Source organism: Haliotis rubra, unplaced genomic scaffold (assembly GCF_003918875.1).
Source record: "Haliotis rubra isolate DU_JTF1 unplaced genomic scaffold, ASM391887v1 Scf137, whole genome shotgun sequence".
NCBI classification, from domain to species: domain Eukaryota; kingdom Metazoa; phylum Mollusca; class Gastropoda; order Lepetellida; family Haliotidae; genus Haliotis; species Haliotis rubra.
The window spans coordinates 1393056-1419068 of record NW_025765303.1 but is presented as its reverse complement, the minus strand read 5'-3'; the positions used below and the strand labels follow the sequence as shown (position 1 = coordinate 1419068).

The following is a 26013-nucleotide window of genomic DNA, read 5'->3' as shown; positions in this document are numbered from 1 at the left end:
ATAAGTAAGAATTAGCTTCAACGGGCACCCAACCTCTCCGGACCTCACCTTACCATCGTTGCCGCCAATACATACAGCCCCTGCGACGGAGAAGTTATAGAAATGAGTTCATGTAATTTGCATGTCACAGGCATATTGTTGACAAATACTGCAATACTGTAAGGCTGTGCAATATTACCGGTAAACCGGTATATACCGGTTCAGTATCGCGCGATACGATTATCGCGATATGGTTCAGATTCTGCAATATATTGGGCCATCAAGAGTTAGCTCCATTTGAATTATCTGCCATTGATTTCCATAGCAGAAAATGTGCTCTAAAAGTGCCATATATACTTTTATTTCTGTTGGTTTCATGTAACATTTTACAAGTGGAAGTGTCATGCTAAGTGGCACCAAAATTGCCAAATATTCTACCAAATGCTTTACGTTTTGTGGGTTTGAATGGTTTCATTTGGAGGAATTAAGTGGCTTCAAATGGACCAATTTTTATTTGGATTTTTTAGTAGAGCCTCTGAGTGACCATTTCACAGTTCACATTATTTTGGTATTTTTGTTTGTTTCATAATGGGGCATATGATATCAATTCATCATAAAGGCCTGAGTCATACAAAAATGTAGGACTGTATAATGACATTCCAGTCAAGGATCTTAGTTATTGGAGGTCACATGCGATTGTAATCTCAAGTAGTTCAACTAAATCATGCTTGGGTTTCATTTTGCAATAGTTCACGTTAACACATGTTTATATTGGAATTGACATACAGTAACAATAATTACATACTGCATTGAAGTGCATTCTGTTTATGCAAACAACACCGACTATGAAAATCATGTTATACTACTGCCTTTATTGTTGTTGCAGTACATTCAACATTAAGGCTCTATATTATTTTATTTATATGTAAACCACTGGCATACAGACATACACAATGGGGACGGGGAGCCTGAAAGTATGGTGTAAAAGCAACTAAGAAGATGATGTCGCACACAGAGAGCAATATATCGCAATATGAAAGTCCTATTGTTTTCAAATTGTTTGTACCACATTTATAAAACCGACACGCTATTGATTTTGGATTAGTACAGTGACGAATCAAAACCAGATCCAGCGATAAGTTTAAGAACACGGTCCACCAAATTCAACTGCGTCTCCTTAACGATGATTTCAAAGGGCGACAACTCTGCCACTCTTAGCTGGCGTTGGAGTGCCGTGTAAACATTTCCGACACTTTTGTACATTATATACTCATTGAGACGAATAAGGGAACACATGAAAGTACAATTAGCAAGTGTTTCTTTATGTATTTCCAGAATTTCACCCACAGTGCAATAGATACCTTGTGAAGAAACTTGGAAAAGAATTAAGGAACATTGGTTCTTTCATGTGTTCCGTTTTTCGTTTCCACGAGTATATGATTGCATTCGATATGAACACCAGTGGCCACTATTAGTTACGTGGTATGTAGCGGGTATAACGTCTTGTAATCTTTATTTCTGTCATAAAGCATAAATGCCACCACAGGTATACACATGGTGCAAACAATGAAGATCGGGTCCAAAACACTGGAGTGATGTAAAGACACCAAGTGTAACTAAAACATGGACGTCCATGTGATTTTGTACCGCCATCTTTGTGTAGTGACTTCCACCTACAGAAATAAATAATATTTAAAACAAACAAAGAAACACAGTCTGACACAAAGATTATACCAGAGTTCTGTTGCCGAGGACTGTGTCCGATATGTATTTGGCTGTGTGATTCATAGAATTGTGAAGAAACTGTTCATCACCAGGGAGAAGATCCTCGGCACCTTCGGGATAGAATTCGTTTGTGTCGAAGTTATAGACAGACCAGAAAACGAACATGGCTACTGCAATCGAGAGTATACTCAGGAGGCCAATGGTCAATACTACTTTCTCCAGCCTGGTCTGTTTGAGGGCAGCAAGGGCGAACACGTGATTATGGAACTCCTCATCGTTCTCGGTGCTTTCCTGGACTTTGTCAATACCCAACACGTAGTTGAACATTCTCCTGGCAACGCTCCTCGTTGCTGTGGAAGAGCAAAGACAGTTTTATATAAAATTAGATGTAATTTCCTGATTGATTCTAGCATTTGTCCACGATACTCAAACAGTTTAATGTTCATAAAGAGCATTTATTAGTGGATGATTTGTTGGGTTTTAACTCTTACCCAGACATCTGCTCTCCGAAATGACCATATTTTACAGAAAAAACGGTTCCTAACTAATTTTCATAACATATCATAAAAAAGAATCCAACGATTTTCTACGTGGTAATCTCGACTTGCCATGGGGTGTGTTGAGTACACTTGTTTAAGTAGTTGCCTATGTTGCCGATGCTGAAGTTCTCCATGATTCATCTGTACCATGTTCTATGACAGTGTACATGAATAGTTGAAAAGCTGGATAACGAAACGAAACTATAGAAATGCAATGGTTATTTGGACACTGCGGCAATGTATAATTATGTCCGCACACTACCTGTAATTGATATCCCCTCTGATATGATTTGTTAAATAGAAAATATATGTTCTTGTAACTCCCTTTGTGAGAAACACTTCATGTTGCCTCATCATAGACACGCAATACATAGGCGGATACAGGAATTTTCAATGGGATGTGGGCATGGGCTGTGGGTTTCGAATCCCCTTGGCTCTGCCAATGCAAATCATTAACTCAGTGATCTTTAGTCATTGTCATCCTCATCTTAGTGTTATATTGTGTTAAATTGTCTTCACCTGTAGTTTCTGTCTGAAGCAGGTCAACATACGTCTCTTCCACATTAGACTTCACGGTAACCGTCGGTGGAGCAGCGTCGTCGTGCGGCGTAATGGAGTCCACTTCCTTACCGACGGTGCTGTTGATCATCTTCAGGTTAGCATCAATGTTCTTACTCCCGTCGCTGAAGGCTTTGACTTTGTCTCGGTAACTCCATAAGGTAGTGTTTTGCAGCTGGGGGAAAACAAATGTTCTAACATGAAACCTGGATCACGGATGAGTGAGCCCTTCACCGTGCGTGCGTGCGTGCGTGCGTGATGGGGTTTGGTTTTTTAATGCCGCACTCGCCTGAATACCAGAGAGCTGTCGGCGACCTGTAGGAAATATATATTCCAATTGATTGACATTATCATCAGCGATCCACGACATCTGGTAACAATAATACGTTATCAGCTACCTCTGCCGCCTTGTCCAACGTGAACTTTGGCCTCGCCGTCAAATGGCGACATCTAGGTCTAACTCACTCACACTTCGTACGGCCAACATAGATTGATAATGAATGAGTGAGTTTAGTTTTACGCCGCTTTTAGAAATATTCCAGCAATATCACGGTAATATCAGAAATCTGGATCACGATTGAGTGAACTCTTTCACCGTGCGTTCGGGCATGCGTGCGTGATTGTTTTTAACGCGGCACTCGTCTGTATACCAGACATCTGACCTCGATATTCTGTCTGACTGACATTATCATCAGCAATCCACGCCATTCCGATGACGATAATACGTTATCACCTAACTCCTTGGCCGCGTCCGACGTGACCTTCGGTGTCGCCGTCATATGGTTGAAATGAATCTCACGCACACCTCGTGGACCGACAGGGATTGCTAATGATAAGTTGTGAGGTGAAGTGAGGTGAAATTGGGTTTAACGTCGTGCTTGAGAATATTTCGCTCATATGACGACGTGCATGCGTGTGTATGTGTATGTGCGGCTGCTTGTACTAGCCCAGACTAAAGCTGGTTGTATAGTGCTAGCCCACTGAGATATCATGCCGCAGTAAAGCATGAATACCCCACTCAGACACATTATACTGACTCCGAGCCGACCAGTCCTTGTTGTACCCATTAATGCCGAGCGCCAGGCAGGGACCAACAAGTACCATCTTTTGGTATGGCGCGGTCGGGGATCGAACCCGCGACCTTCGCACTCCGGGTAATCTGTATTGGAGGACACGGAAAGAAAGACTTAATTTGTACTAGCTGTGAGGTGACTGATATGAAACATTCACTGAATTCTGTGCTTTTGACCCCATTATCAGGCGTTAATCAATCAGTTATGGACATTAATATGTATTTGTTCTTAAAATATGTACAGTAATAAAACCCATAATACCAGTAGAAATTCAAGTAGAAATTAAAATATCATTTTTATAGACATACGAGACTCAGTGGCACACACATATTGCGACAGGTTAGTATCAAGTGGTCTTCAGTAACCCATGATCGACGTAAGAGGCGACTAACGGGATCAGGTGGTCAGGCTCGCTGACTTGGTTAACACATCTCATCGTGTCCCAGTTGCGTAGTTAATGTCAATCACTGGAATGTCTGGTCAAGACAGGATTGTTTATAACTTTAATATTGCTGAGTGAGGTGTTAAAATATAAACAAACAAAAAACGTCATTGTTTGTGTATAACGACGTTTGATACCTCACTCTGACATTCGGTACAAACCCATACCTTCCTCTCTCCAGGAGTGCGGCGTAAACCTAAACTCACTCACTCTCCAGAAAGAGTATCTTTCAATTGCACAAAAATGGCTGTTTATAAAGGGTGTTGGTCGTTAGAATCTGAAGCTGGTGTGTTTTAAACTCACGCATTCCTCTGGTGGAGGCGTTGTCAAGAAGCTGATGACAAGAGCTATCAGACCAGTGGACAGGAAGAGGAACAGAGCGAAGTACATGTAGTGCATGTTCCTCACAACTGCAGGTATCGTCGTGGTTGATGATGCTCCACAGTAGCCTTCCCCCTGGAAAGACAGAACCAGGACCAGACGCACCGCCCCGACCACGAAGGCGTACATCAGAGACCAGAACACACCCTGCAATCAGTTCCATATACATCTCAGTGAGTGGGTGAGTTTAGTTTGACGCCGCACTCAGCAATATTCCAGCTATATGGCGGCGGTCTGTAAATAATCGAGTCTGGACCAAACAATCCAGTGATCATTCCAAACAGAGAGACAGATGTCGTAAAGTTAACCTGGTTCCTAATGCATTTTAAAAGGGTTGTCTTTGGTAAAATCAATCAATAGCTACAATCAATCGTGGCTAATATGTGGGCTAATTTAGCTTTGCAATAGTCTTACTATTGAAACCAAAATACATTATTTTTGTTGCAATAACTAGATAAATTGTGTGTGTTTTTTATAAATAACAATTCACACATGTGTCCCTAGGCAGTTGAACATGAAATTAGCATAATTAAATAAATGGAGAGAATTTCTGGATTTCATTTCAGTTCAATTCATTCAACATAAATTAAAAAATACAAACGACACACCTTTTCATTGACCCTGGGAACTAACACAGCCAGTAGAAACACAGCAGCGAAAGAAGGGGTGAAGTAGTTGGTTACCTCGTTGATGAAGATGAAGACCTGACCTTTTTGGGTTTCTTTAATCACGGGTACCCATGCTATGGATACGGCAACCATTATCACAATAAACACCCTGAAATTACAAAACACCAGCACTTGGATAAAACTTTCAACGAAATAGAGGAAAGTGAGTGAGTTTAGTTTTACGCCGCTTTTAGCAATATTCCAGTAATATCGCGGCGGGGGACACAAGAAATGGGCTTCGCACATTGTACCCATGTGGGAAATCGAACCCAGGTCTTCGGCGTGACGAGTGAACGCTTTAACCACCAGGCTACCTCACCGCCCCAAATAGAGCAAAGAGAACTCACGGTGACTTGTCGTGGTGGTATATGACAACAAACACGTTCCATGAACTTCCTCGTTTGTCCATTGAATTGATTGACACAGTTGATATTATTCAAGGAGGGCAATGTCAATGTTTGAATGGTCGTGCTTTAGTTCAGAAATGCATTTCGCTGCATTTCCCCATGTATTGTGTTATAATCAGTTTTGCCCTGAACTAAAAGCACGAGGACGTTTGCGTTGCCCCCTTGAATCATAGCAACTGCTTCAAGCTTCCTTGTGTTTTAGCCACAATAGTTCAGGCAAACTGCCCTATATTACACGAGACATGGAGAGCGAACTTAATAATTACCGACGATTAATCTAAGAGAGAAAACAAACAAACAAACGACGGTGTCGGTGACCTGAATTAACTATCCTCGTTCAGGGCTCAATGATGTTCTGTTGATGTGTCATCCTCCCCACGTTAAGACTGACTGACCGACTGAGTTTGGTTTTACGCCGCTCTTAGCGATATTCAAGCAATATCACGGCGGGGGACACCAGAAATGGGCTTCACTCATTGTACCCATGTGGGGATTCGAACCCGGGTCTTCGGCGTGACGAGCCAACGCTTTAACCACTAGACTATCCCACCGTCCCCCCCTACGTTAAGAGGCACGTCACCAAAAAACAAATGATGAACAGTTTCAAGACGGTTAATGCATGCATTGTCCTCTCTTTATTATTCTAAATTATATATGAGATTATCGTAAACCATAAACGTCGCATTTCTACTTCCAAGATAAGTTTAGATCAGTACATCCAAATGAAGCTGACTGGTCACAAGACATTCCACGGATGCATTGTGGGAATGTTGACATAGGCTAAGCCAGCTTTCATTCGAGCTGGGACACGTTTTCCAACAAAATAGTAACACGTAAAGCTTCCACTGGTGATGTTAGCCGACTGAAGCTGTCGCTAACCATGAAACAGGGTGCTGCGGAGTTAGTTGTACTGTAGTACACTGGAGAACTGACATGTATCGTGTCGTCGGTTACCAAGGGAGCGTTTGATTACGAGGGGGGCAGATTAGAATGGCGTCGTGACGTCAATACAGTGTGACGTAAGACAAAAAGGGTACTTTATCGTCTGATAAAGTACTGTCGACGCCTTTGATATTTGCGAAGCATCTTAGAGCTGCCCTTATAGTTAGACCACAGATATGTATCGTGATGTTGGTTACCAAGGGTACGTTTGATTACAAGGGGGCAGACTAGAATGTCGTTGTGACGTCAATACAGTGTGACGTAATACAAAAAGTGTACTTTATCGCCTGATTAAGTACTGTCGGCGCCTTTGATCTTTTTAGCGAAGCATCTTAGATCTGCCCTTATAGTTAGACCACAGTGGTAAGTAACCAGTACTGACACATTGGTGCGTTCAGAAAATGCCAGCCTATATGATGGGGATTCACCAACAACAGTCTTAAAATTGTCATGAGAATATGTAATCCATACATACATATCTGGAAGATAGTTAACAAGCACCTGCCAACTAGCATCTGTTCGGTAACCGAGGCCGCCTTCCTGATCCGCTTCCATATATCAATGGTGAATAACGTACTTGCGCTGTTGAAGATGGAGTCGAGGTCACTCATGAGGGCTGCTACAATCACAGCCATCATCAGCCCCCGGGCACCTGTGTGGAGACAAGATAATAAAAGTCATGCATAGACTGAGAAGATAGACGTCATCAGCCCCTAGGCACCTCTGTGGAGACAAGGATGATAAAAGTCATGCATAGACTGACAAGATAGACGTCATCAGTCCCCGGGCACCTGTGTGGAGACAAGATGATAAAAGTCAAGCATAGACTGCCAAGATAGACTTCATCAGCACTCGGGCACCTGTGTGGAGACAAGATGATAAAAGTCATGCATAGACTGACAAGATAGACGTCATCAGCCCTCGGGCACCTGTGTGGAGACAAGAATGATAAAAGTCATGCATAGACTGACAAGATAGATGCCATCAGCCACCGGGCACCTGTGTGGAGACAAGATGATAAAAGTCATGCATAGACTGACAAGATAGACTTCATCAGCCCCCGGGCACCAGTGTGAAGACAAGATGATAAAAGTCATGCATAGACTGACAAGATAGATGTCATCAGCCCCCGGGCACCTGTGTGGAGACAAGATGATAAAAGTCATACGTAGACTGACAAGATAGACGTCATCAGTCCCCGGGCACCTGTGTGGAGACAAGAATGATAAAAGTCATGCATAGACTGACAAGATAGACGTCATCAGCCCTCGGACACCTGAGTGGAGACAAGATGATAAAAGTCATGCATAGAATGACAAGATAGACTTCATCAGTCCCCGGGCACCTGTGTGGAGACAAGATGATAAAAGTCATGCATAGACTGACAAGATAGAAGTCATCAGTCCCCCAGCACCTGTGTGGAGACAAGATGATAAAAGTCATGCACAGAATGACAAGATAGACGTCATCAGGCCCCGGGCACCTGTGTGGAGACAAGAATGACAAAAGTCTTGCATAGACTGACAAGAGAGACGTCATCAGCCCTCGGGCACCTGTGTGGAGACAAGATGATAAAAGTCATGCATAGACTGACAAGATAGATGTCATCAGTCCCCGGGCACCTGTGTGGAGACAAGATGATAAAAGTCATGCATAGACTGACAAGACAGATGTCATCAGTGAGTTAGTTTTACACTGCTTTCAGCAATATTCCAGCTATATGGTAAATATGGTCTGTAAATAATCGAGTCTGGACCAGACAATCCAGTAATCAACAGCATGAGCATCGATCTACGCATATGGGATATACGACAAAATGTGTCAACCAGGTCAGCGGGCCTGACCACCCGATCCCGTTAGTCGCCTTTTACGACAAGCATGGGTTACTGAAGATAAATTCTGTGAGTGCGGTGTAAAAGTAAACTCACTCACTTGCTATCATACTTATTCTTTGCGAGGATTACATGGCAAAAACCTCACCATCAGGCATAAGCCCCAGGACCAGTCTGGGGTAAGCGATGTTGGAACAGCCTGCTCTGCTCTGACACACCGACATACAGTAGTCTGGGTTGGTGCATGCAACATCATCTACACAAAAAAGACCAAAATAGTACTTGATGTAAATACACTAGTGTTGTGCCTTTATAATACATGCTAGTTTGTTTGGTCCCACTGTTAGGCTATCAAAGAAGGGGTAACTTGGTGATTAAGTACCAGGTATATGTTTAGATAACCTTTTTAATATAGTTAATTTGGGTCGCGAATCATTAAACATCGTTCAATGTTTGAATGTTATGTTCACAAGCTCCGCATTTCAATGAATGTTTGAAATAACTGGATCGCGATTGTCCAAATATTCGTATGTTTGGCGTGGCATGAATCAAGTCAATTCCCAAAGACCAAAGGGTTCTGTTGACTGTCCTTGAAGCAATGAGTTCAGTTTGGATCACCTATCAGGTGGTCTTTGATTCCCCATGTCAAGAATTATAACTTCCTTGAGAGGCATTTTAGAAGTTGTTAAGATGAAGAAAAAGCAAGTTCTATGGATAGTCAACTTGCGGTGTTCATGGCAGTGTAAGTGATTCTGCTCTACATCTTTACAGACACGTCTCCAAATGTGTAACGTTCCCTTACGTTCACGTTATCAAACCTGTCGTTACAATGCCTCCAGACACTGCGATGTGTGGATGAAGAGCCAAGAGTGAATCATCTGAAAACAGATGAACTAGGGAATCAATGTGTATGACTTTAGCTCACCTGGATACAATATTCTGCTGATCATTCCTGGCATCACCATGATGAACAGAGGAAGTATTTTGATGAAACCAGCCATTAGTGTGGCCCCTTGAGCATGCGATACACTCTTGGCCGCCAGGGCTCGCTGAATGATCACCTAGGCAACACATGCAATATTTTTCACAAACGGTCACGAATGGACTAAGAACTGTTCAGGCTTGTTTAAATCCAGCAAAACGGGGACACCTGACATGGGCTACCCCACTGCTCGAGTTTAAGCTTTGATTTTGTATCTACACACATCTGTTTACAGGGTAATAGTTGGATAGCTGTAAATGATGGTGTCATGGAAAGAGAGGAAGAAACGCGTTACGCAATTCATTGTCATGACTGGAACCAAATGTTTAGGATATAAATAGTGACGTAACATGAAACAATTACGTTAGTCTTTCTGCGTCAGCAGGAAATGGGACTGAGGGTCTCTGAGTATTTAGGTCATATAATATCCTCAAACCTGTCCATTCAGCAGGGATCGATCTCCCACAAGTACATTTCTTTTTTGAAAAATAAAACATATACGTATTGTGATGTCTCTCCCACTCTTGCGGGCGGTTAGGGTAGCCTAATGGTTAAAGCGTCCGCTCGTCACGCGAAGACCCGGGCTCGATTCCCCACATGGATACAATGTGTGAAGCTGTCCCCCGCCGTGATATTGCTGGAATATTGCTAAAAACGGCGTAAAACTAAAACTCACTCACTCACGCTCCCTCCTCACAGTTACCTGGTCAGCACACCAGTACCAGATGGACCCTGTTGTCTGTCCAAGAAGGAAGCCGACCCATGGCACGTAGTCATCTGTTGCCCCACGCAACATGCGGAACGCCTGCTTGTCTGGATGATGACAGGTGGTACCAGGCACAATGGCAGTCACGTTGGTTGGAACAGCCTGGGGATACTTCTCCAGAAGCCCCGAGAACCCACCGATTTCATAGAAACCTGATGAAGAAACACAAGACGTCAACGTCAGAGTGAGTGAGTGAGTGTGGTCTTAGGCCGCTTTCAGCAATATTTCAGCAAAATCACGGCGGGGGACACCAGAAATTGACTTCACACATTGTACCAATATGCATGTTAGGAATCAAACCCGGGCCTTCGGCGTGACGAGCGAACGTTTTAACCACGGGGCTACCCCACCGCCCGTCAACGTCAGAGAATAATCAGTCTCCATTATCCATTTGAAAAAGTATTGAAAAATGCAAATCGTCAAAAGGCACCATTTCGGAATGACTGACAAAAAATGAATGGATTTAACGAGTGGGAGTGGGAGTGTATGTGTTCTTGCGCGGGCGTGCACGTGTGTGTATGTGTTTGGTTGGATTGGGGAGAAAATGATATTGTTAATGCATTGTTTTACAGCATGTTACAATATTCATCAAAATGTGATATTCCTTCTGTTTGCCGTACCCCCTCACGATCGGTTTGGTATCTCTAATAATTCGGTACAAATTTTACAGTTCTTGGAAACACACGTGTTATAACCCAGCGTACAATTAAATTATATGTATCTGTGTCAGAATCTACCAACCTGACACGGAACCTGGAAAGGAATGGACTTTCTTTCAAACTGTTCCCACTTTATCCCACATCTATATCATGTCTGCTGGAACGTTGCCGAGCGCAACCAAACCAAACCTTCAAACAATCACTGTGCATGTATCAGTGTAGAACACAGTCAGACACAGTCAGACACAGTCAAACATACCTGCTCCCATGAGGTAGAGGGCCCCTCCGATCATCACTGTAGCCTGCAGTGTGTCTGTGTAGATGACAGCTGTCAGACCACCTGAAGTGATAGCAACACCCTTTGTTACATCAAAGTCTGAGACCACTTGCACAAAGTCACCTCGGTCAGAAAATAATCTTTACTCTTAAAGTTTAACATGAACTTATGATAGCCTTTGCCTCAAGATTGCTTTGAGCAAGTGGCCCTGGATGATAATACATTGCAGAGATGAGTCTAATTCATAAAGCGAGGATAATCTCTTACACTGTTGATGTCGTGATAATGTTAGTGGTGAGATCACATGGTCGATATGGGACCTGGACCAAGTCCGTGGTGTAGTGGTTAGAGCGTCCGCCCGGAGAGCGGAAGGTCGCGGGTTCAATCCTCGACCGCGTCATACCAAAAGACGTTAAAATATGGTACTTGTTGGTCCCTGCCTGGCGCTCGGCATTAATGGGTATAGCAAGGACTGGTCGGCTCGGAGTCAGTATAATGTGTCTGAGTGGGGTATTCATGCTTCACTGCGGCATGGTATTTCAGTGGGCTAGCACTATAAAACCAGCTTTAAGTCTGGGCTAGTACAAGCAGCCGCACATACACATACACACGCATGCACGTCGTCATATGAGCAAAATATTCTCAAGCACGACCTAAAACCCAATTTCACCTCACCTCACCAAGTCAAACATAGATATCATGGCTTTAACAATTTTAATATTCAGTTTGATTTGTTTGTTTGTTGTTGCGCCGTGCTCAGAGTGAGTGAGTGAGTTGAGTTTTACGCCGCACTCAGAGATATTCCAGCTATATGGCGGCTGTCTGTAAATATTCGAGTCTGAACCAGACTATCAAGTTATCCACATCGTGAGCATAGATCTACGCAACTGGGATACGATGACATGTGTCAACCAAGTCAGGGAGCCTGACCACCCGATCCCGTTAGTCGACAAGCATGCGCTACTAAAGACAAATTCTAACCCGGATCTTCACAGGTCAGTTATTTTGATAAATCCGGCAATACGAATATCATTGTCAACGACAATTTGATAAATAAGCAGGTCCGTCAAGTTTAATAATTCGAAAGTCGTATTTCAAAGAGAGTACGAACTACAAGTTCAGCCTTGAGACTTATCCAAACATAATATTTGCCAGGAATACAGAGACACTACTATACTAATCCACTAAATTGTGCTTACAACGACAGTGTTTTCAAGAAAACAAAGCAAGTTGATAAACTATGCAACAAGTGAAATAGAAGTGAGTGAGTGTAGTTTTGTGCCGCTTTCAACAATATTGCAGCAATATCACTGAGGAGAAACCAGAAATGGCTCGACTCATTATACCCTTTAAGGGGAATCAAACCCCGGTCTTTGGGGTGACGAGCGAACGATTTAACCACTTTAACCACCGCCCCCCAAACATATGAGATACAAAGAGACTGATCACCTGTAAATGTGAGGACGGCAGTAACAACGATTAGCAGCACGATGCTGACGTATATATCCCAGTTGAGAGCTTGTTGGATGAACAACGCACCTGTGTAGAGATTCCCCTAAAAGCAACAAATCAAACCATTCAACAATACATTATTGCCACAAATAAGTGGTTTACCATCGCACGATATAGATTCTAACAACTATCAGATGGACATGATCATGGCCACATTTTGCATGCTGGGAAATGTGTTTAAATGAAGGACACTGGTACACAATTTCACAATCACCTCAAGTCTTGACCTTCTTTAAGGGGCATTTAGAAGGAAGAGGAACAACTTTTATGGATTCACAACGTCTACGAAATTTTGGTCTGGATGTCAACACTTGCGAGATAACGGTGTTAGCATCTTCACCGAAACGTCGCATCTGTTGCAATTCTTGAAGTTGTGAATCCATAAAAGCTGTTCCTCTTCCTTTGCAATCCAGTAAGTTGAAGCTCATACCTGTCGTGAATGAAAATACAAGCCGGAAATACAAACACTCTTTTCCAGCCACCTGTGCCCTCTGGCAGCACTTATGTCGGGTGTAGGGCCTGAAAGTCTTGCTTTCGGTACGTAGGTTGTTCCCAGATCCCTTTGCGTGCACCAACTTGCGATATGCGAGACGGGGCCCAGCTAACTTCCGGTGACAAGCGTATATTCAAGAACCAGTTCTTGTTCCAATTGCGCGACCGCCAAATATGACTTTATTAGACCGTACCAAGTGTACAACCATGCTTGGTTGTCACAGCTGTTGACAGTCGTAATAATTGGCTAATTTGGGAATGGTAAGATCGGAAAATTGCCATTCCTGCAAGGATTCTCGGTTCCTTACTGTCAACTGACAACCATGAGGCAATTCGAAAAGGTATGAAACATTGTTTCTCACCGGAAGTACTATGGTCTCGCGAAGTGCCGTGACATACTTACGGGCCCTAATAGCCTTACAGAAGCAACAACTCACCGAACACTTTGTCAACATGGAGAGAATAAGGCTCAATACTGCGTAATAGATCCGCAGTCGATTTCCACCAAATCTCTTGGCGAGATACTGCGGCATTGTGTAAGTCTGTGTAAATAAGAATCGTTATTGTTAAGTACATCTGCTAATGAAATTTATGGGAGCGTTGTTTAAGGTACAACGCAGTAGCAATATGTTTCAAGTCCCCTTGCTCAACAGAAGAGACGGGACAGTGGGTATTAAGTGAGGTTGTACCGTGATCTCATTGCACTATGAACAAACACGAACATACACAGACGCACATACACGCACGCACATACGCACATACGCACACGGGAATCACGGCCACGAAGCTGAATCTTTATCATACCACTAATTCCTAATAGACCCGTGGAGATCCGGGTTAGAATTGATCTCCAGCAACCCATGCTTGTCGTAAAAGTCGACTAACGGGATCGGATGGTCAGGCTCGCTGACTTGGTTGACACGAGATCGTATCCCAGTTGGGCAGATCGATGCTCTTGCTGTTTATCACTGGATTGTCTGGTCCGAACTATTACAGACTGCCGCCATATAGCTGGAATATTGCTGAGTGCGGCGTAAAACAACAAAGCAACAAACCAATCTCTATATAAATAGAAACTCACCCCGCACGATATGTAAACAGGTATGAATATCCATCCAGCTATCTGCAGGATCAGTAGAGCCTGTTAACAAGGAGCATACTTTACAACACGGGAAACTATACAGGCGAAAAACACGTGAAGACCAGTAATCAGTCATAAAGTTACTCTATTTACGTGAATGTATTAAAAAATACCAAAGGAGGCATGTTAATACAGAAAATCTATCTCACCGAGTCTTTAGATATAAGAGTCTATAAAAGCTTAAAACTGCAATGTTTGTCGGTGAACTTTATACATTTATAGGCGAATGTTGAATCAGATAATTTGTTATCAAAAGTCAAAGGAGGTATTGCTTTATCATCCAAATGATCTTCTAACTGTTCTGGGTCCCGATCCACAAAACGCATGCAGCAGTACGACATTCGTAAGCCTATGGTAAACAGTTACGACAGGTCGTAATGTTATGAACGCTCTGTGGATCGAGACTCTGGTTTGTAAACAGTAACAACCGGTGACTCCAGTGTAAATATTACAGCTGATCTGCTTCAACGGCAGAGAGAATAGTGATGTCATCAAGTTGTGATGTCATTGTCAGGCACAATACGGTGTACATAAAGCTCACGCTTTAAGAGCAAAACACTTTGATCATATTGACGATGTGTGATCGTAACTCTGACTATTGATGAAATATGATGCCGTCACTCACACTGAGCTCCCATGCTCCAACACCGATTCCATTTGCAGCACCAGAACCAGCCAGCCCGATGAAATGTTCCGTTCCTATATTGCTCACGAACAGAGACGCGCCGATCTGCAAGAGATGCAAATGCAATGTAAACATCATGCCAGTGTAGGATATTCAAGGTAGCTGAAAACAGGTCATTCAATGGGGAGGTGATTTAAGCATTGAAAACAGCTATAGTCATCATAGAATCTTCTTCATCGGTAAACGTTTCTTTTTCTAAGTAACCTCTTTATCACATATGTACGTGTACAGTCGAACCCCGTTTATCCGGACATTTTGGTTACACTCAGAAATCGTCCGGATAGCGAGGCGCCCGGTTAACTGGATCAAACAAGCAAAACGTATTGCCGATGTATATTGAAAATTTATTCATGTACATGTATATATATATCAATAAACAGTCTTTCATCACATTGACTCACATTACATCTTACTTCACTTCACTCAGTATCTTGACATTTCCCCCGAAGCACATTTATTTCTTTAAAAAGTCTGTCATTGATGTTTGTTTCGTTGGTTTGATTTCATCCAGTTTCTTAACCAAGTCCATCACAAGATTCACCGATCTTTCGTCGCCATTACATTCGTAGAATGTCAGCAACCTGTTGGCGTTTTGAAGAGCTTCTGATACTGTTGGCGGGACAACTGCTGGTTGGTCCTCGACGTCTGACTGGTCGTCTGTCGGTGGCTGTACTCTGTTGAGGATTTCTTTATCAGTAAGCTCGTGGCCGGTGTCTATGATAGTGTCTTCATTCACGTACTGCTCAGCAGTTGGGACCTCGTCCCCATCACTTCTTGGTAATTGCTGCGTCACATTTCTATATCTATAGCAATATTGTTAATGTTTACTATTTCCTTGGGAGAAAATCCGGGCTAAAGTACTGTCGGAAAATAACTGATACCGGCATTGCCATCAAAGAGCTTAATTGCCATGGACAATGCTCCGTTACATTGTGTCCAGGATCCTGATATGAAAGCCCAAACTTCAATTTCAAGGAAGGGACACATGATAGAGTGGTTAGAAAGCCATTATATACCGTTTCCATTTAACACAACAAAACCCAGACTGTAAGAAATCATTAAATCAACAAAAGAACACCTGTGTATAAAATAGACCAGTATCTGAAATCACAAGGTCATGATGACTTCCGTTTGGCTCCTTATCATCCAACTGAGTGTGAGTGTGTTTAGTTTTACGTCGCACTCAACTAAATTCCAGCTATATGGCGGCGGTCTGTAAATAATCGAATCTGGACCAGACAATCCAGTGATCAACAGCGTGAGCATCGATCCAAGCAATTGGGAACCGATGACATGTGTCAACCAAGTCAAGCATGGGTTACTGAAGATCAATACTCTAACCCAGATCTTCACGGGTGAACCCAGCTGACCTGATCTCGGGTATCATCAAATCTGACATTGCCCGGAATAACACGACGTATATAATGACAGACGTTCAAAATCTAGTCCACGAATCCATGGCTAAGATTTCACAAGACACATGGCAAAAATCAGTTGAAAAAGTTGGAAATGCCGTGGAGCATCAGTACTGGCTTCAAAGCGGTTTACAACAGGTGACTATCAGTCCTGTTATCATACAAGTGCATTCTGATGACTCTGGCAGCTGTGAGTTCATGTCCGATTCAGAATCATAGTGCAATGACTTTTGATGCCATCCTCTACCGATGAAATCAACATCGCACGTGCATCTCGCTTACCTGGATGTTACCTGAGCTGTCGCTGCGCCTTTGTCACAAATATTAAAATATCGAATAAAAACAATGATGGTTTGTTAAACAACTTTTTTATTTTGCAGACAAAAATGTTAACAAAATTCTGCAGAGTTGGTGTGTTTTTCCTATTGACTTAGGCGTTGGTGTGAGTCACGATTGTTTGTTTTGGAGTTAGACTGCAATTCATTGGGGAGGTTTGGACTCAAACGGACAGTACAGTCTGTATGTATAGTGTACTCATTTATTGAGTAAAGCATCATGTGTGTGTGTGTGTGTGTGTGTGTGTGTGTGTGTGTGTGTGTGTGTGTGTGTGTTGAAAGAAATTTACGGATTATTGTGCATTAGAAAGAATCAAATCACTTGTGTTATTTTATCCATTGATTGCAGCAACGTGCAGCGTTTTGATAAATGTTTTGTATGTCAACAGTGTATTTCATCGCAAATATAGAATCTGATATATGATATGTTATTTTGTCAATTCAATCCAGCTGTGGACATTGGCCAAAGACTTAACCAGGTCACTAGTATAACTTCTTTAAAACAGATATACTAGTAGATCTGGCTGTGTCGAAGTAGAATCGGATTAGCAATAATAACTTTTTATTTTGTTGTCTGTTAGCTGAAGACTCACTGTGTGAAAATAATCAATTAATCAAAGTAAATTCATGATGGTCAGGTGTGTATAAAACCAGCTGTTTGAACGACACATAAACATGGTGCAAGTACTCATTTATTCAAAAATAACAGGCATTGGAATGAAGACCATTAGAACACTTAATCCGAATCTGACCAGTCTAAATCTTTATCCTCATGCACTGGGATCACAACAGGTGTCACAACACTGATGTCCACTCCGTCACTTCGGCGATAATGACGTTCAGTCTAAAGGACGTGGTCCTCTGCCTTCTGCCACACTTCAGAGGTTATCATGTGTCTGTCGGTCTGTAGTGAACACCACACGATGTGAGGAAATCCTGCATCGTCTTCTTCAGGCTACTCATTGTCAGTGTGATGCTACATGGTTCCCGAACATTATGGTGGCTGGCATTGCCCATCACTATGACAGTGGGCTGATCAAGATTGGGCAAAAGTTGATGTTCCATCCAATCCATGAAGACATCTCCGTTCATCTCTTAATGGTAATTAATCTCCACTTGATTCCTTTGCTTCAAAGACCAACTCGATCGTCGATCAATCCTTTGTCCCGGCTCCCTGCATCAAGTACAATCATTCGGTTGCCCTTCACGGAGGCTCTCTGTCGGTCTGTGGGTAATATAACCACATATAGTCCGTAGAGTGGTTCTTGTTGACCCAAGTTTCATCCAGGTAAACTATCTGGAAGCCAAGGGCACGGTATTCTGCCGCAGTTCTCAAGTAAGAGGATCTCATCGACACTATAGAGTGCTTGTCCTTGACGACAACTCTGTCATCACCACGGGCTTTGTACTCATATTTACTCATTGTACACTGTTTTAAAGTCAAGACTGGATTTGAAAAAAGACACTTTTACATGTTTCATTGATTTAAAAAAAAGCCTTCGATAATGTTGATAGAAACTGTCTGTGGCTCAAGTTACTTAAAGATGTGATAAACGGAAAAATGTTTCCACAATTCAGTCGACGTATCAAGGCACTACAAGTGCTGTTAGAATAAACGATAACCCGAAGCCATTTTGCAAGGTGAATACGGGAGTGAAACAAGGCTGTATAATATCTCCTACGTTATTTTCCTATCTACAGTAATGATTTAGCCAATGAGATCGAGAGTTTGAATAAAATTGTAACTGTCAGTGACATATTTGTCTCGATGATATTGCAGATGATATCATTCCAATAGCCCCCACCGAAGAAAAGCTACAGAAAATGCTTGACGTTGTCACCTCCTGGTGCAGAAGATGGCGTTTGTGTGTAAATGAGGATACAACGAAAATTATTCACTTCAGAAAGGTTTTCTCTATACGTTCAGATGTTCAATTTAGATGTTGTAATCATTTGATTTGTTGTGTTGAATCCTACAAATATCTCGGGCCTTGATTTTATGAGCATCTAAATATGAAGCATGCTGTGAGAGAACTGGCAAAAAGTGCAAGTAGAGCCCTATCATTGCTTATTACGAAGTACAGACTGTGCGGTGATATGGCCTATGGCGTATACAGGAAACTGTACGAATCGACTGTTGAGCCCAGCCTATTGTATTGTGCGCCGATTTGGGGTATGTATAGCCATCGTGAGATCAGCAACGTACAAAACAGAGCTTGCAGGTTTTTCTTGGGCGTGCCAGGCCATACGTCGAACACTGCGATCCATGGAGAAATGGGGTGGCCTACCTGTCTCACTACACAACGAATAGATGCTTTTCGTTTTTATGTCAAGCACTGACGATGACAGACTGATCACCAAACTTTATAAATGGTCTAAAGGCAGAAAAGGTTCGTTCGCTTATACAGCACAACGCTTGTGCAGAAAACTAGGCATTAAGTGTAATACCACCGACACTACTGGAAATACAAAAGAGACATGAAGAGACGTCGGATGAGACTAGATGAAGAAGATTGGTTTAGGGATCTGTGGAATGATAAAGGCAACGTAAACGGAAACAAGCTCAGGAATTACAGTTTATTTAAAATGATCGACACCCAGAGACATACTTAGAGACTATAGTTAACAGAAACGCAAGAAGAAATCTCACCAAACTACGCTGCGGTAAGCTTGCTTTCCATGTCGAAGCAGGACGATCCCCCCACCCCACTGAATCAGAGAATGTGCCCATTTTGCAGTAGTGTAGAGGATGAAATCCACTTCCTTTTAAATTGCCATTTTCACAATGACGTAAGAATGAAGTTCTTAACCTTAATAGATATTTCCGATTTTCGAAACGACTTACAACTATTAAATGTTTTTATGTCATCAGGACCATTATTTTATCTCTTTTATCAAATTTTGTTAATGAAATGTTCAAAAATAGAGATATTCTTACCTAAGGTTATGTTACAGTATATATTACAAGGTGTATGGTTTTATAAAAATCTTTCTATGATGTATATTTGACCCCTTAGATAACAGTGTCTCACAAGCCTGTTAAGGCTGGATGTATGTAAAACATTATGTGTTTATTGTATATGTATTTTATATCTTGTTTACATACATGTGACACTTTAATAAACTATATCTGTCTGTCTGTACTTGAACCCCATCCCATGGAGGGCAATGATGAGGTGGTTCTGGAAACGTTGATACTGTCCTTAATTTCCTCTCTGATACTCCTACATGTAGGTGAATCTTCTTCTCGTAAAGTTTGTAGACTGACCGTCAGACTACTCCCTTGTCAAAATTGTCAAGGATGCTTTAACGTCCCGGTTTTGTTTTGGAGACGGTCCCTGTCTTGTTTGATTTGTTTACAATTTTGTTAACTTGTTGGTAAGTGTCACAGGGTGCGCAAACCCTTTCTAAGTAATAAACTGAGTGACAGTAAGACATACCAACTGCTTTACAAGTTCTGTGATAAACCCTTTCTAAACGTTAACCAATGAAAGATTTACCTCTGTCTTTTTCAAGCACAAAACTAAACATTTGTAACAATCGACTGCATATCACTGGACAAAGTGAACACTGTATTAGACATGTGCATGCATGACGGGAACGTAGTTATGAACATTTATATTAATATATTTATTCAATAAAGAAACAATAATTAAGTAAGGTAATACACACATTCAACATTAAAATTGTATATATTTATTAAAAACGCATGCACGTATAACGTTGGACAGCAAACTATGAAATGAAACCGTCATGCTTTTAAATCCCAATGGAGTTGCATGATCAATAATCCTTCATAAATATAGTTACTGTCACTGTGAACGTTTTGACTACTTCATAGGAAATAACTCGTGTTTAATGCTGGCTGAGAATATGCAGCTGCTGCCACAAACAATTATCGGAAATACACCAGGGCCTAGATTTTCGAAGCTCTCTTAGCTCTAAGATAGTCGTAAGTGCCATACATTAACATTAACTTACGACTATCTTAGCGCTAAGAGAGCTTCGAAAATCTAGGCCCAGGTCTACAGTATACAGTCCTTCAGCCATTTTCCTACTGTCTAGCCCTCCCTGCAATGCTAAAGCCCTAAATGAAGCAAGTCTAGATTTCCTCAGGTTCAGGTACTGAATCTCATCTCCCACTGGGGCTCCTTAATTTTAATGGGTTTGTTGGTCACTATAAAACTTATATATATTCAGAGACTAAGCGTTAGTCTACCTGACAACAATTCCTACAAAATATACTTTTCAGAACTGAACAATAAATACATTCCATTGACAGTAATATTTGACATTTTATTAATCACTCATAAAAGATCAGTACTTTTTCGTTAAAATCGTGGCAAACACGACCTTTATGTATCACACGGTGTCCTGTCATACATCAGTACTTGAAGATGCTAGGTGTGCATCTATAGTGACTGAGTGAGTTCAGTTTTACGCCGCACTCAGCAATATTCCAGCTATATGGCGGCGGTCTGTAAATAATCGAGTCTGGACCAGACAATCTAGTGATCAACAGCATGAGCATCGATCTGCGCAATTGGGAACCGATGACATGTGACAACCAAGTCAGCGAGCCTGACCACCCGATCCCGTTAGTCGCCTCTTACGACAAGCATAGTCGCCTTTTGTGGCAAGCATGCGTTGCTGAAGACCTATTCTACCCCGGATCTTCACGGGTCTGTGCCACTATAAATAGGACACACGGGCACATATACGTAAAACAATGGCTGGAGTGTGTGAGGTGATGAATAACTATAGGAACAATACGATGCACAAAGCTAATAAAGGTTCTGTGGTTTGCTGTTGCTCAACGCCGCACCCAGTATAAGTGTAATTAATTCATACATTCAGTTAAAAGATATTTGCATTTTGACGTTAAAGAATTCCATGGCGTTTACGTTGTCCTTGTCCCCGGGGAGTGAATCACGTTTAACGTCACTTTGAACAGTATGTCAGTCATGTGCTGATTTTGTGTCAGCTTCATAAAATATACCAGAATAAAATAAAGTACAGCAATATTACAGCTATATGGTGGCGGTCTGTAAATAATCGAGTCTGGACCAGACAATCCAGTGGCCTACATCATGAGTATCGAACTACACAATTGGGATACGGTGACATGTGTCAACCATGTCTTTGTGTCTGACAACCAGATCCCGTAAGTCGCCTCTTACTGATTGTAGTTATAGGTGTGAGTGTGTAAGTTGGATTTTACGCCACTTTAACAATATTCCAGGATTTCACGGCGGGGGACCCCAGAATGGGCTTCACACGATGTGAACATGTGGGGAATCGAACCCGGGTCTTCAGAGTGACAAGAGAACGACTTAATATAATTGTAGGAAAGGGGGTGGGGTTTAGGAACTCACGAAGTTTCACTGGATATGACATACTTACTGGAAGAAACCACATTGACCTCTCAGCAAGAAAGTAGCCGCTGATGGTGTTTCTTTTTGACCTGAACATAGCCTGCAAGTGACACAAAAATACATTACGTTACTTCAATGCATGTGTATCTGGACATTGCTTCGTAATCATTGTGCTTAATATCTTCATACATATAAATATGTGAATTTGTAAGTGGGTGGTTGGACGGATAATATTGTTCAAAGTCACGTTGAAGAACATACTGATACACTTTAAAAAAGAATGCATTGCATCAAGTGAGTGGGTGAGTATGGTTTTAGGTCGTTTTTAGAAATATTCCAGGAGCATCATGACCTTGGACTTTAAAGATGGGCTTCACGTTTTTTACTCATGTGGAGAATCGAAATCAAGAATAGGACGTGACAAGCGAACGCTTCAGCCACAAAGCTACAACAACGTCCCACGACTTGTTTTGATTGTGACGTCCCAAACCTACAGATGTGGTGAGACAGTAACTACATATAACAGCGCGGGGGCACCAGAATAACTTTTGAGATCGGAAGGATTTTGAAAGCAGACCTAATATCGGAAGACCTAAAGCATCTAGACGGACAATTCAACGAACATAACATAAAAGGATAAAGTTAAGACAAACATCCATATGTAAACCATAACTCCAAACTACCGGATCAAACTGTCAGGGACAGTATACCACATCTAAAAGTATCACATTCGACTGAACATGAGATAAAGACAAACATCCATATGTAAACCATACCTCCAAACTACCGGATCAAACTGTCAGGGAGAGTATACCACAATATCGGCTTGTCACAGTACAACAAATTGTTGAAACACCTTCCCCACAAATTCCTTAGTAAGATTGTGTAGTGTGCTATGCACTTAGGTACTATACTTCAAAACCATTTGTACAATCAACCTCTGCCCCATTTGCTGTGAGATGTGGTCAAACAGAGGGTAGAATATGGTCCTCTTCCAGTACAGCATTGGAGTTAGAGCATTGGCATTATCTCGCATTGTCTGACGGCCAACCATCTTGTCATGCTAGGGACCAGTTCATATTTTCTTGCAATCTGCGAGGCATGCAGGCTCCTCGTGAATGTGCCGGAGACTACTTATGGCAATTGAAGTCTCACCGGAAGCTTTAATTACATCAATGCTAGGAGACTGTAACAATTTTGATAATTGTACAGAGTAATGCATGACATGTTGTGGAACAATGAGACCAACGATAAAGTCAAAGGAGGGAACTGACAATGGTAATGATCTAGCTCTGGGATCCCCATTCTGTCTGTTCCAGTGCTTGCACGTTATCAACAATAGCATCAAATCCTGCTTTGAAAGTGGATAGAGATTCTGCACGACTTGATCATCGTGTTTCACATAGTTCAGTGATCTTCGTTTTTCGACCCATTGATTCTCTCACTTTTTGATTGGACTGAAACTTATTGGCGAAAAATAGAAGACGCTTTGCTGAATATGAAAATGCAAAAGCGATATCCTGAACTGTACACATGATCATGACTAAATGGAAGAACTGTGCACACGCGTTAAGGCGTTTAATGATTGCCTGAATACCACTGGCACGACCACTCATGGTGGAAGCGCCGTCATATCCCTGACCTCTCATGAAATGTGTATCAATGCCATATTCATTCACTTAATTCCTTAAGGAATTTCTCAGATAAACTTGCTGCCTTTGTGCCTTCCTCATTAACCGACACATAGGTGACAGAAAGAGAAATCTGTTCTTGTTTAAGGAATCAGTGGCCTCATCAGTGATAAGAGCAAAACACTTTTGAGCACTGCATTCATTTGCTATGTGGGTTTTTTCTATTTGTGATGCACACAACTGCTGGAGCTCGTCTCGAATCTGTGGTGACAAATATTTGTTACGAGAAGAACTATCGTCCAAATGGTGTTGTTTTTTCAGGATGACATCATTGCAAGAGAGTAACGAAGTTACCTTTGTCCTCTGTGTGACCCCTAATAACGATATTTTGTTTTCCACACAGAAGGAGTGTTTTCAGAAGTGAACGGTTTTTAGCAACAGTTGCTTTGTGACGTCTTGACAGTTGCGTACAAATATTATCTTGAGAAGCAACCTTTCTGTAGTTAATGCATTTTTCTTAGCAATTTGTGCAAAATGAGTGTGCCGCTTTATCAATGTACCAATATTTGCCCAGTCAGTTACATATACAGATACAAAAGCACCTGTATTTGCGTCAGTGGTGAAAAGGATACATGGAAGACATATGACACCATCGTTGAGAGGAGAATACCTTAGCCATGGATATTCATCTTAAAATCTTGCGCGAAACTTTATATTTTTGCCCCTGATATTTCTCGATGGGACCTTCACCAACCTATCTCTCCTAACGTCAATATTTAATGGGTAAAACGATTTCAAAGAATAGATCAACGATGTTGCCAGTAGAACAAACGATTTCGGACAGAAGTCTCAGCCAATTCCCAGACAAAATTTATTGCATAGAGTAGACAAAACACGTTTTGTCTATAAATGATCCGCGAAGCAAGTTGCGTTTGAATGCCTATGAAAACAAATTAAATGTCAATTATTGTAGCATCTTGAATCACAAGATTTTTACTCTTTTTTCAATTTTAAAGAGTAAGCACGGGCTGTTTTAGCTATGCTGTAGCTACGCCATTGTTATTCGGAAAGGTATAACAATTTCGAAAGTCAATATACTCTATGTTGTATTGTCTCGATGCAGCGGAATTTCAGTGACAAGATGTGGATGGACTTCGGTACCTTTTTATTCTGGTTCAGAGTGCGCCATGGACTGTCACACTGATTACATGTAAAAGCGAGACGGGAACTCACTTTGAATATACATTAACTTAGGATTAATAGCGAAACGAAATAATATCACTATATTACATAATAGTACTTACCAACAGGCCGATACCTATGACAAGGATGAAATAACCAGCGATGACGCCGATGTCACCTCCAGTAAGGCGGGGGGTGCTGAAAGTCGTCATTCTCCAATATTCTTGAAGCTCCAACTCGGTGTCCCGGTGCTTGGCGCTGATAGTCATTATAGTAGCAGTATGTATGGAATCCTAGAAGGGACATTGTCGCGTAATATGGAATTCTAGATGGGACATTGTCGCGTTGTTGCATTGTCGCTCTCTCAAAAACAAGAAAAAGAGGCAAAATTAACCAAAGCGCGACAATGCGACATTTCGGCCATTTGTCGCATTGTCGCTATGTCGCATTGTCGCGTTTTGAATAATATTTTTCTATTCATCCAAAGGGCGACAATGCGACATAGTGACAATTTTCAAGGTCAAAATATGTCGAGTTGTCGCCCCAGCTAAGATGTGTAAAAAAAAGCCTAAAAACGCGCGACAACGCGACAATGTGACAACGCGACATAACTGAATATGTTGCATTGTCGCGTTGTCGCCCTTCTCGATTACCGGTGCGCATGTGTAGAAAGTCAATTAGTCTACGCATGCGCAGGAAAAGTTACACTCTATTTCAGACTTCAGTGGTCTTTTGTTACCACTAATGGTTTTAAAAAATGAAGTAGTACTTGTCATAGCAATGCTTTTCTTGAACTTAATGCAAATCTTTCATTGTTGCTTTGAAAATTATTTCATATATTGTAAATGTAGGCGTATTTAGCCAATCAAACGAGTTTTACCAGCAAGACAAATTATTTGCGCTACTATTCATTGTAATGACGGCACACAGTGGCCCTGTCATTTTAGCCAGGGCAATTTCGCTGTGCATGGTTGCGGCTCTTAGTCATACCAGAAAACTATGATCATAGGTTCGA

The 26013-nt window shown here is 41.8% G+C and overlaps 1 protein-coding gene across 1 annotated transcript; it reads right to left on the bottom strand.

Moving 5' to 3' along the window:
- Window positions 1–1707: 1707 nt before the first annotated feature.
- On the bottom strand, window positions 1708–25267 carry LOC124268244 (sodium/myo-inositol cotransporter-like). Its single transcript, XM_046703284.1, has 15 exons — window positions 25121–25267; window positions 22214–22285; window positions 15001–15105; window positions 14316–14375; window positions 13672–13776; window positions 12680–12785; window positions 11213–11293; window positions 10232–10446; window positions 9472–9607; window positions 8695–8802; window positions 7216–7366; window positions 5306–5474; window positions 4620–4844; window positions 2763–2976; window positions 1708–2054 (listed from the first exon to the last, which is right to left on the bottom strand). The coding sequence occupies exons 1-15, from the start codon at window positions 25265–25267 to the stop codon at window positions 1708–1710; spliced, it is 2241 nt and encodes a 746-aa protein (XP_046559240.1).
- Between the last annotated feature and the right edge of the window lie 746 nt (window positions 25268–26013).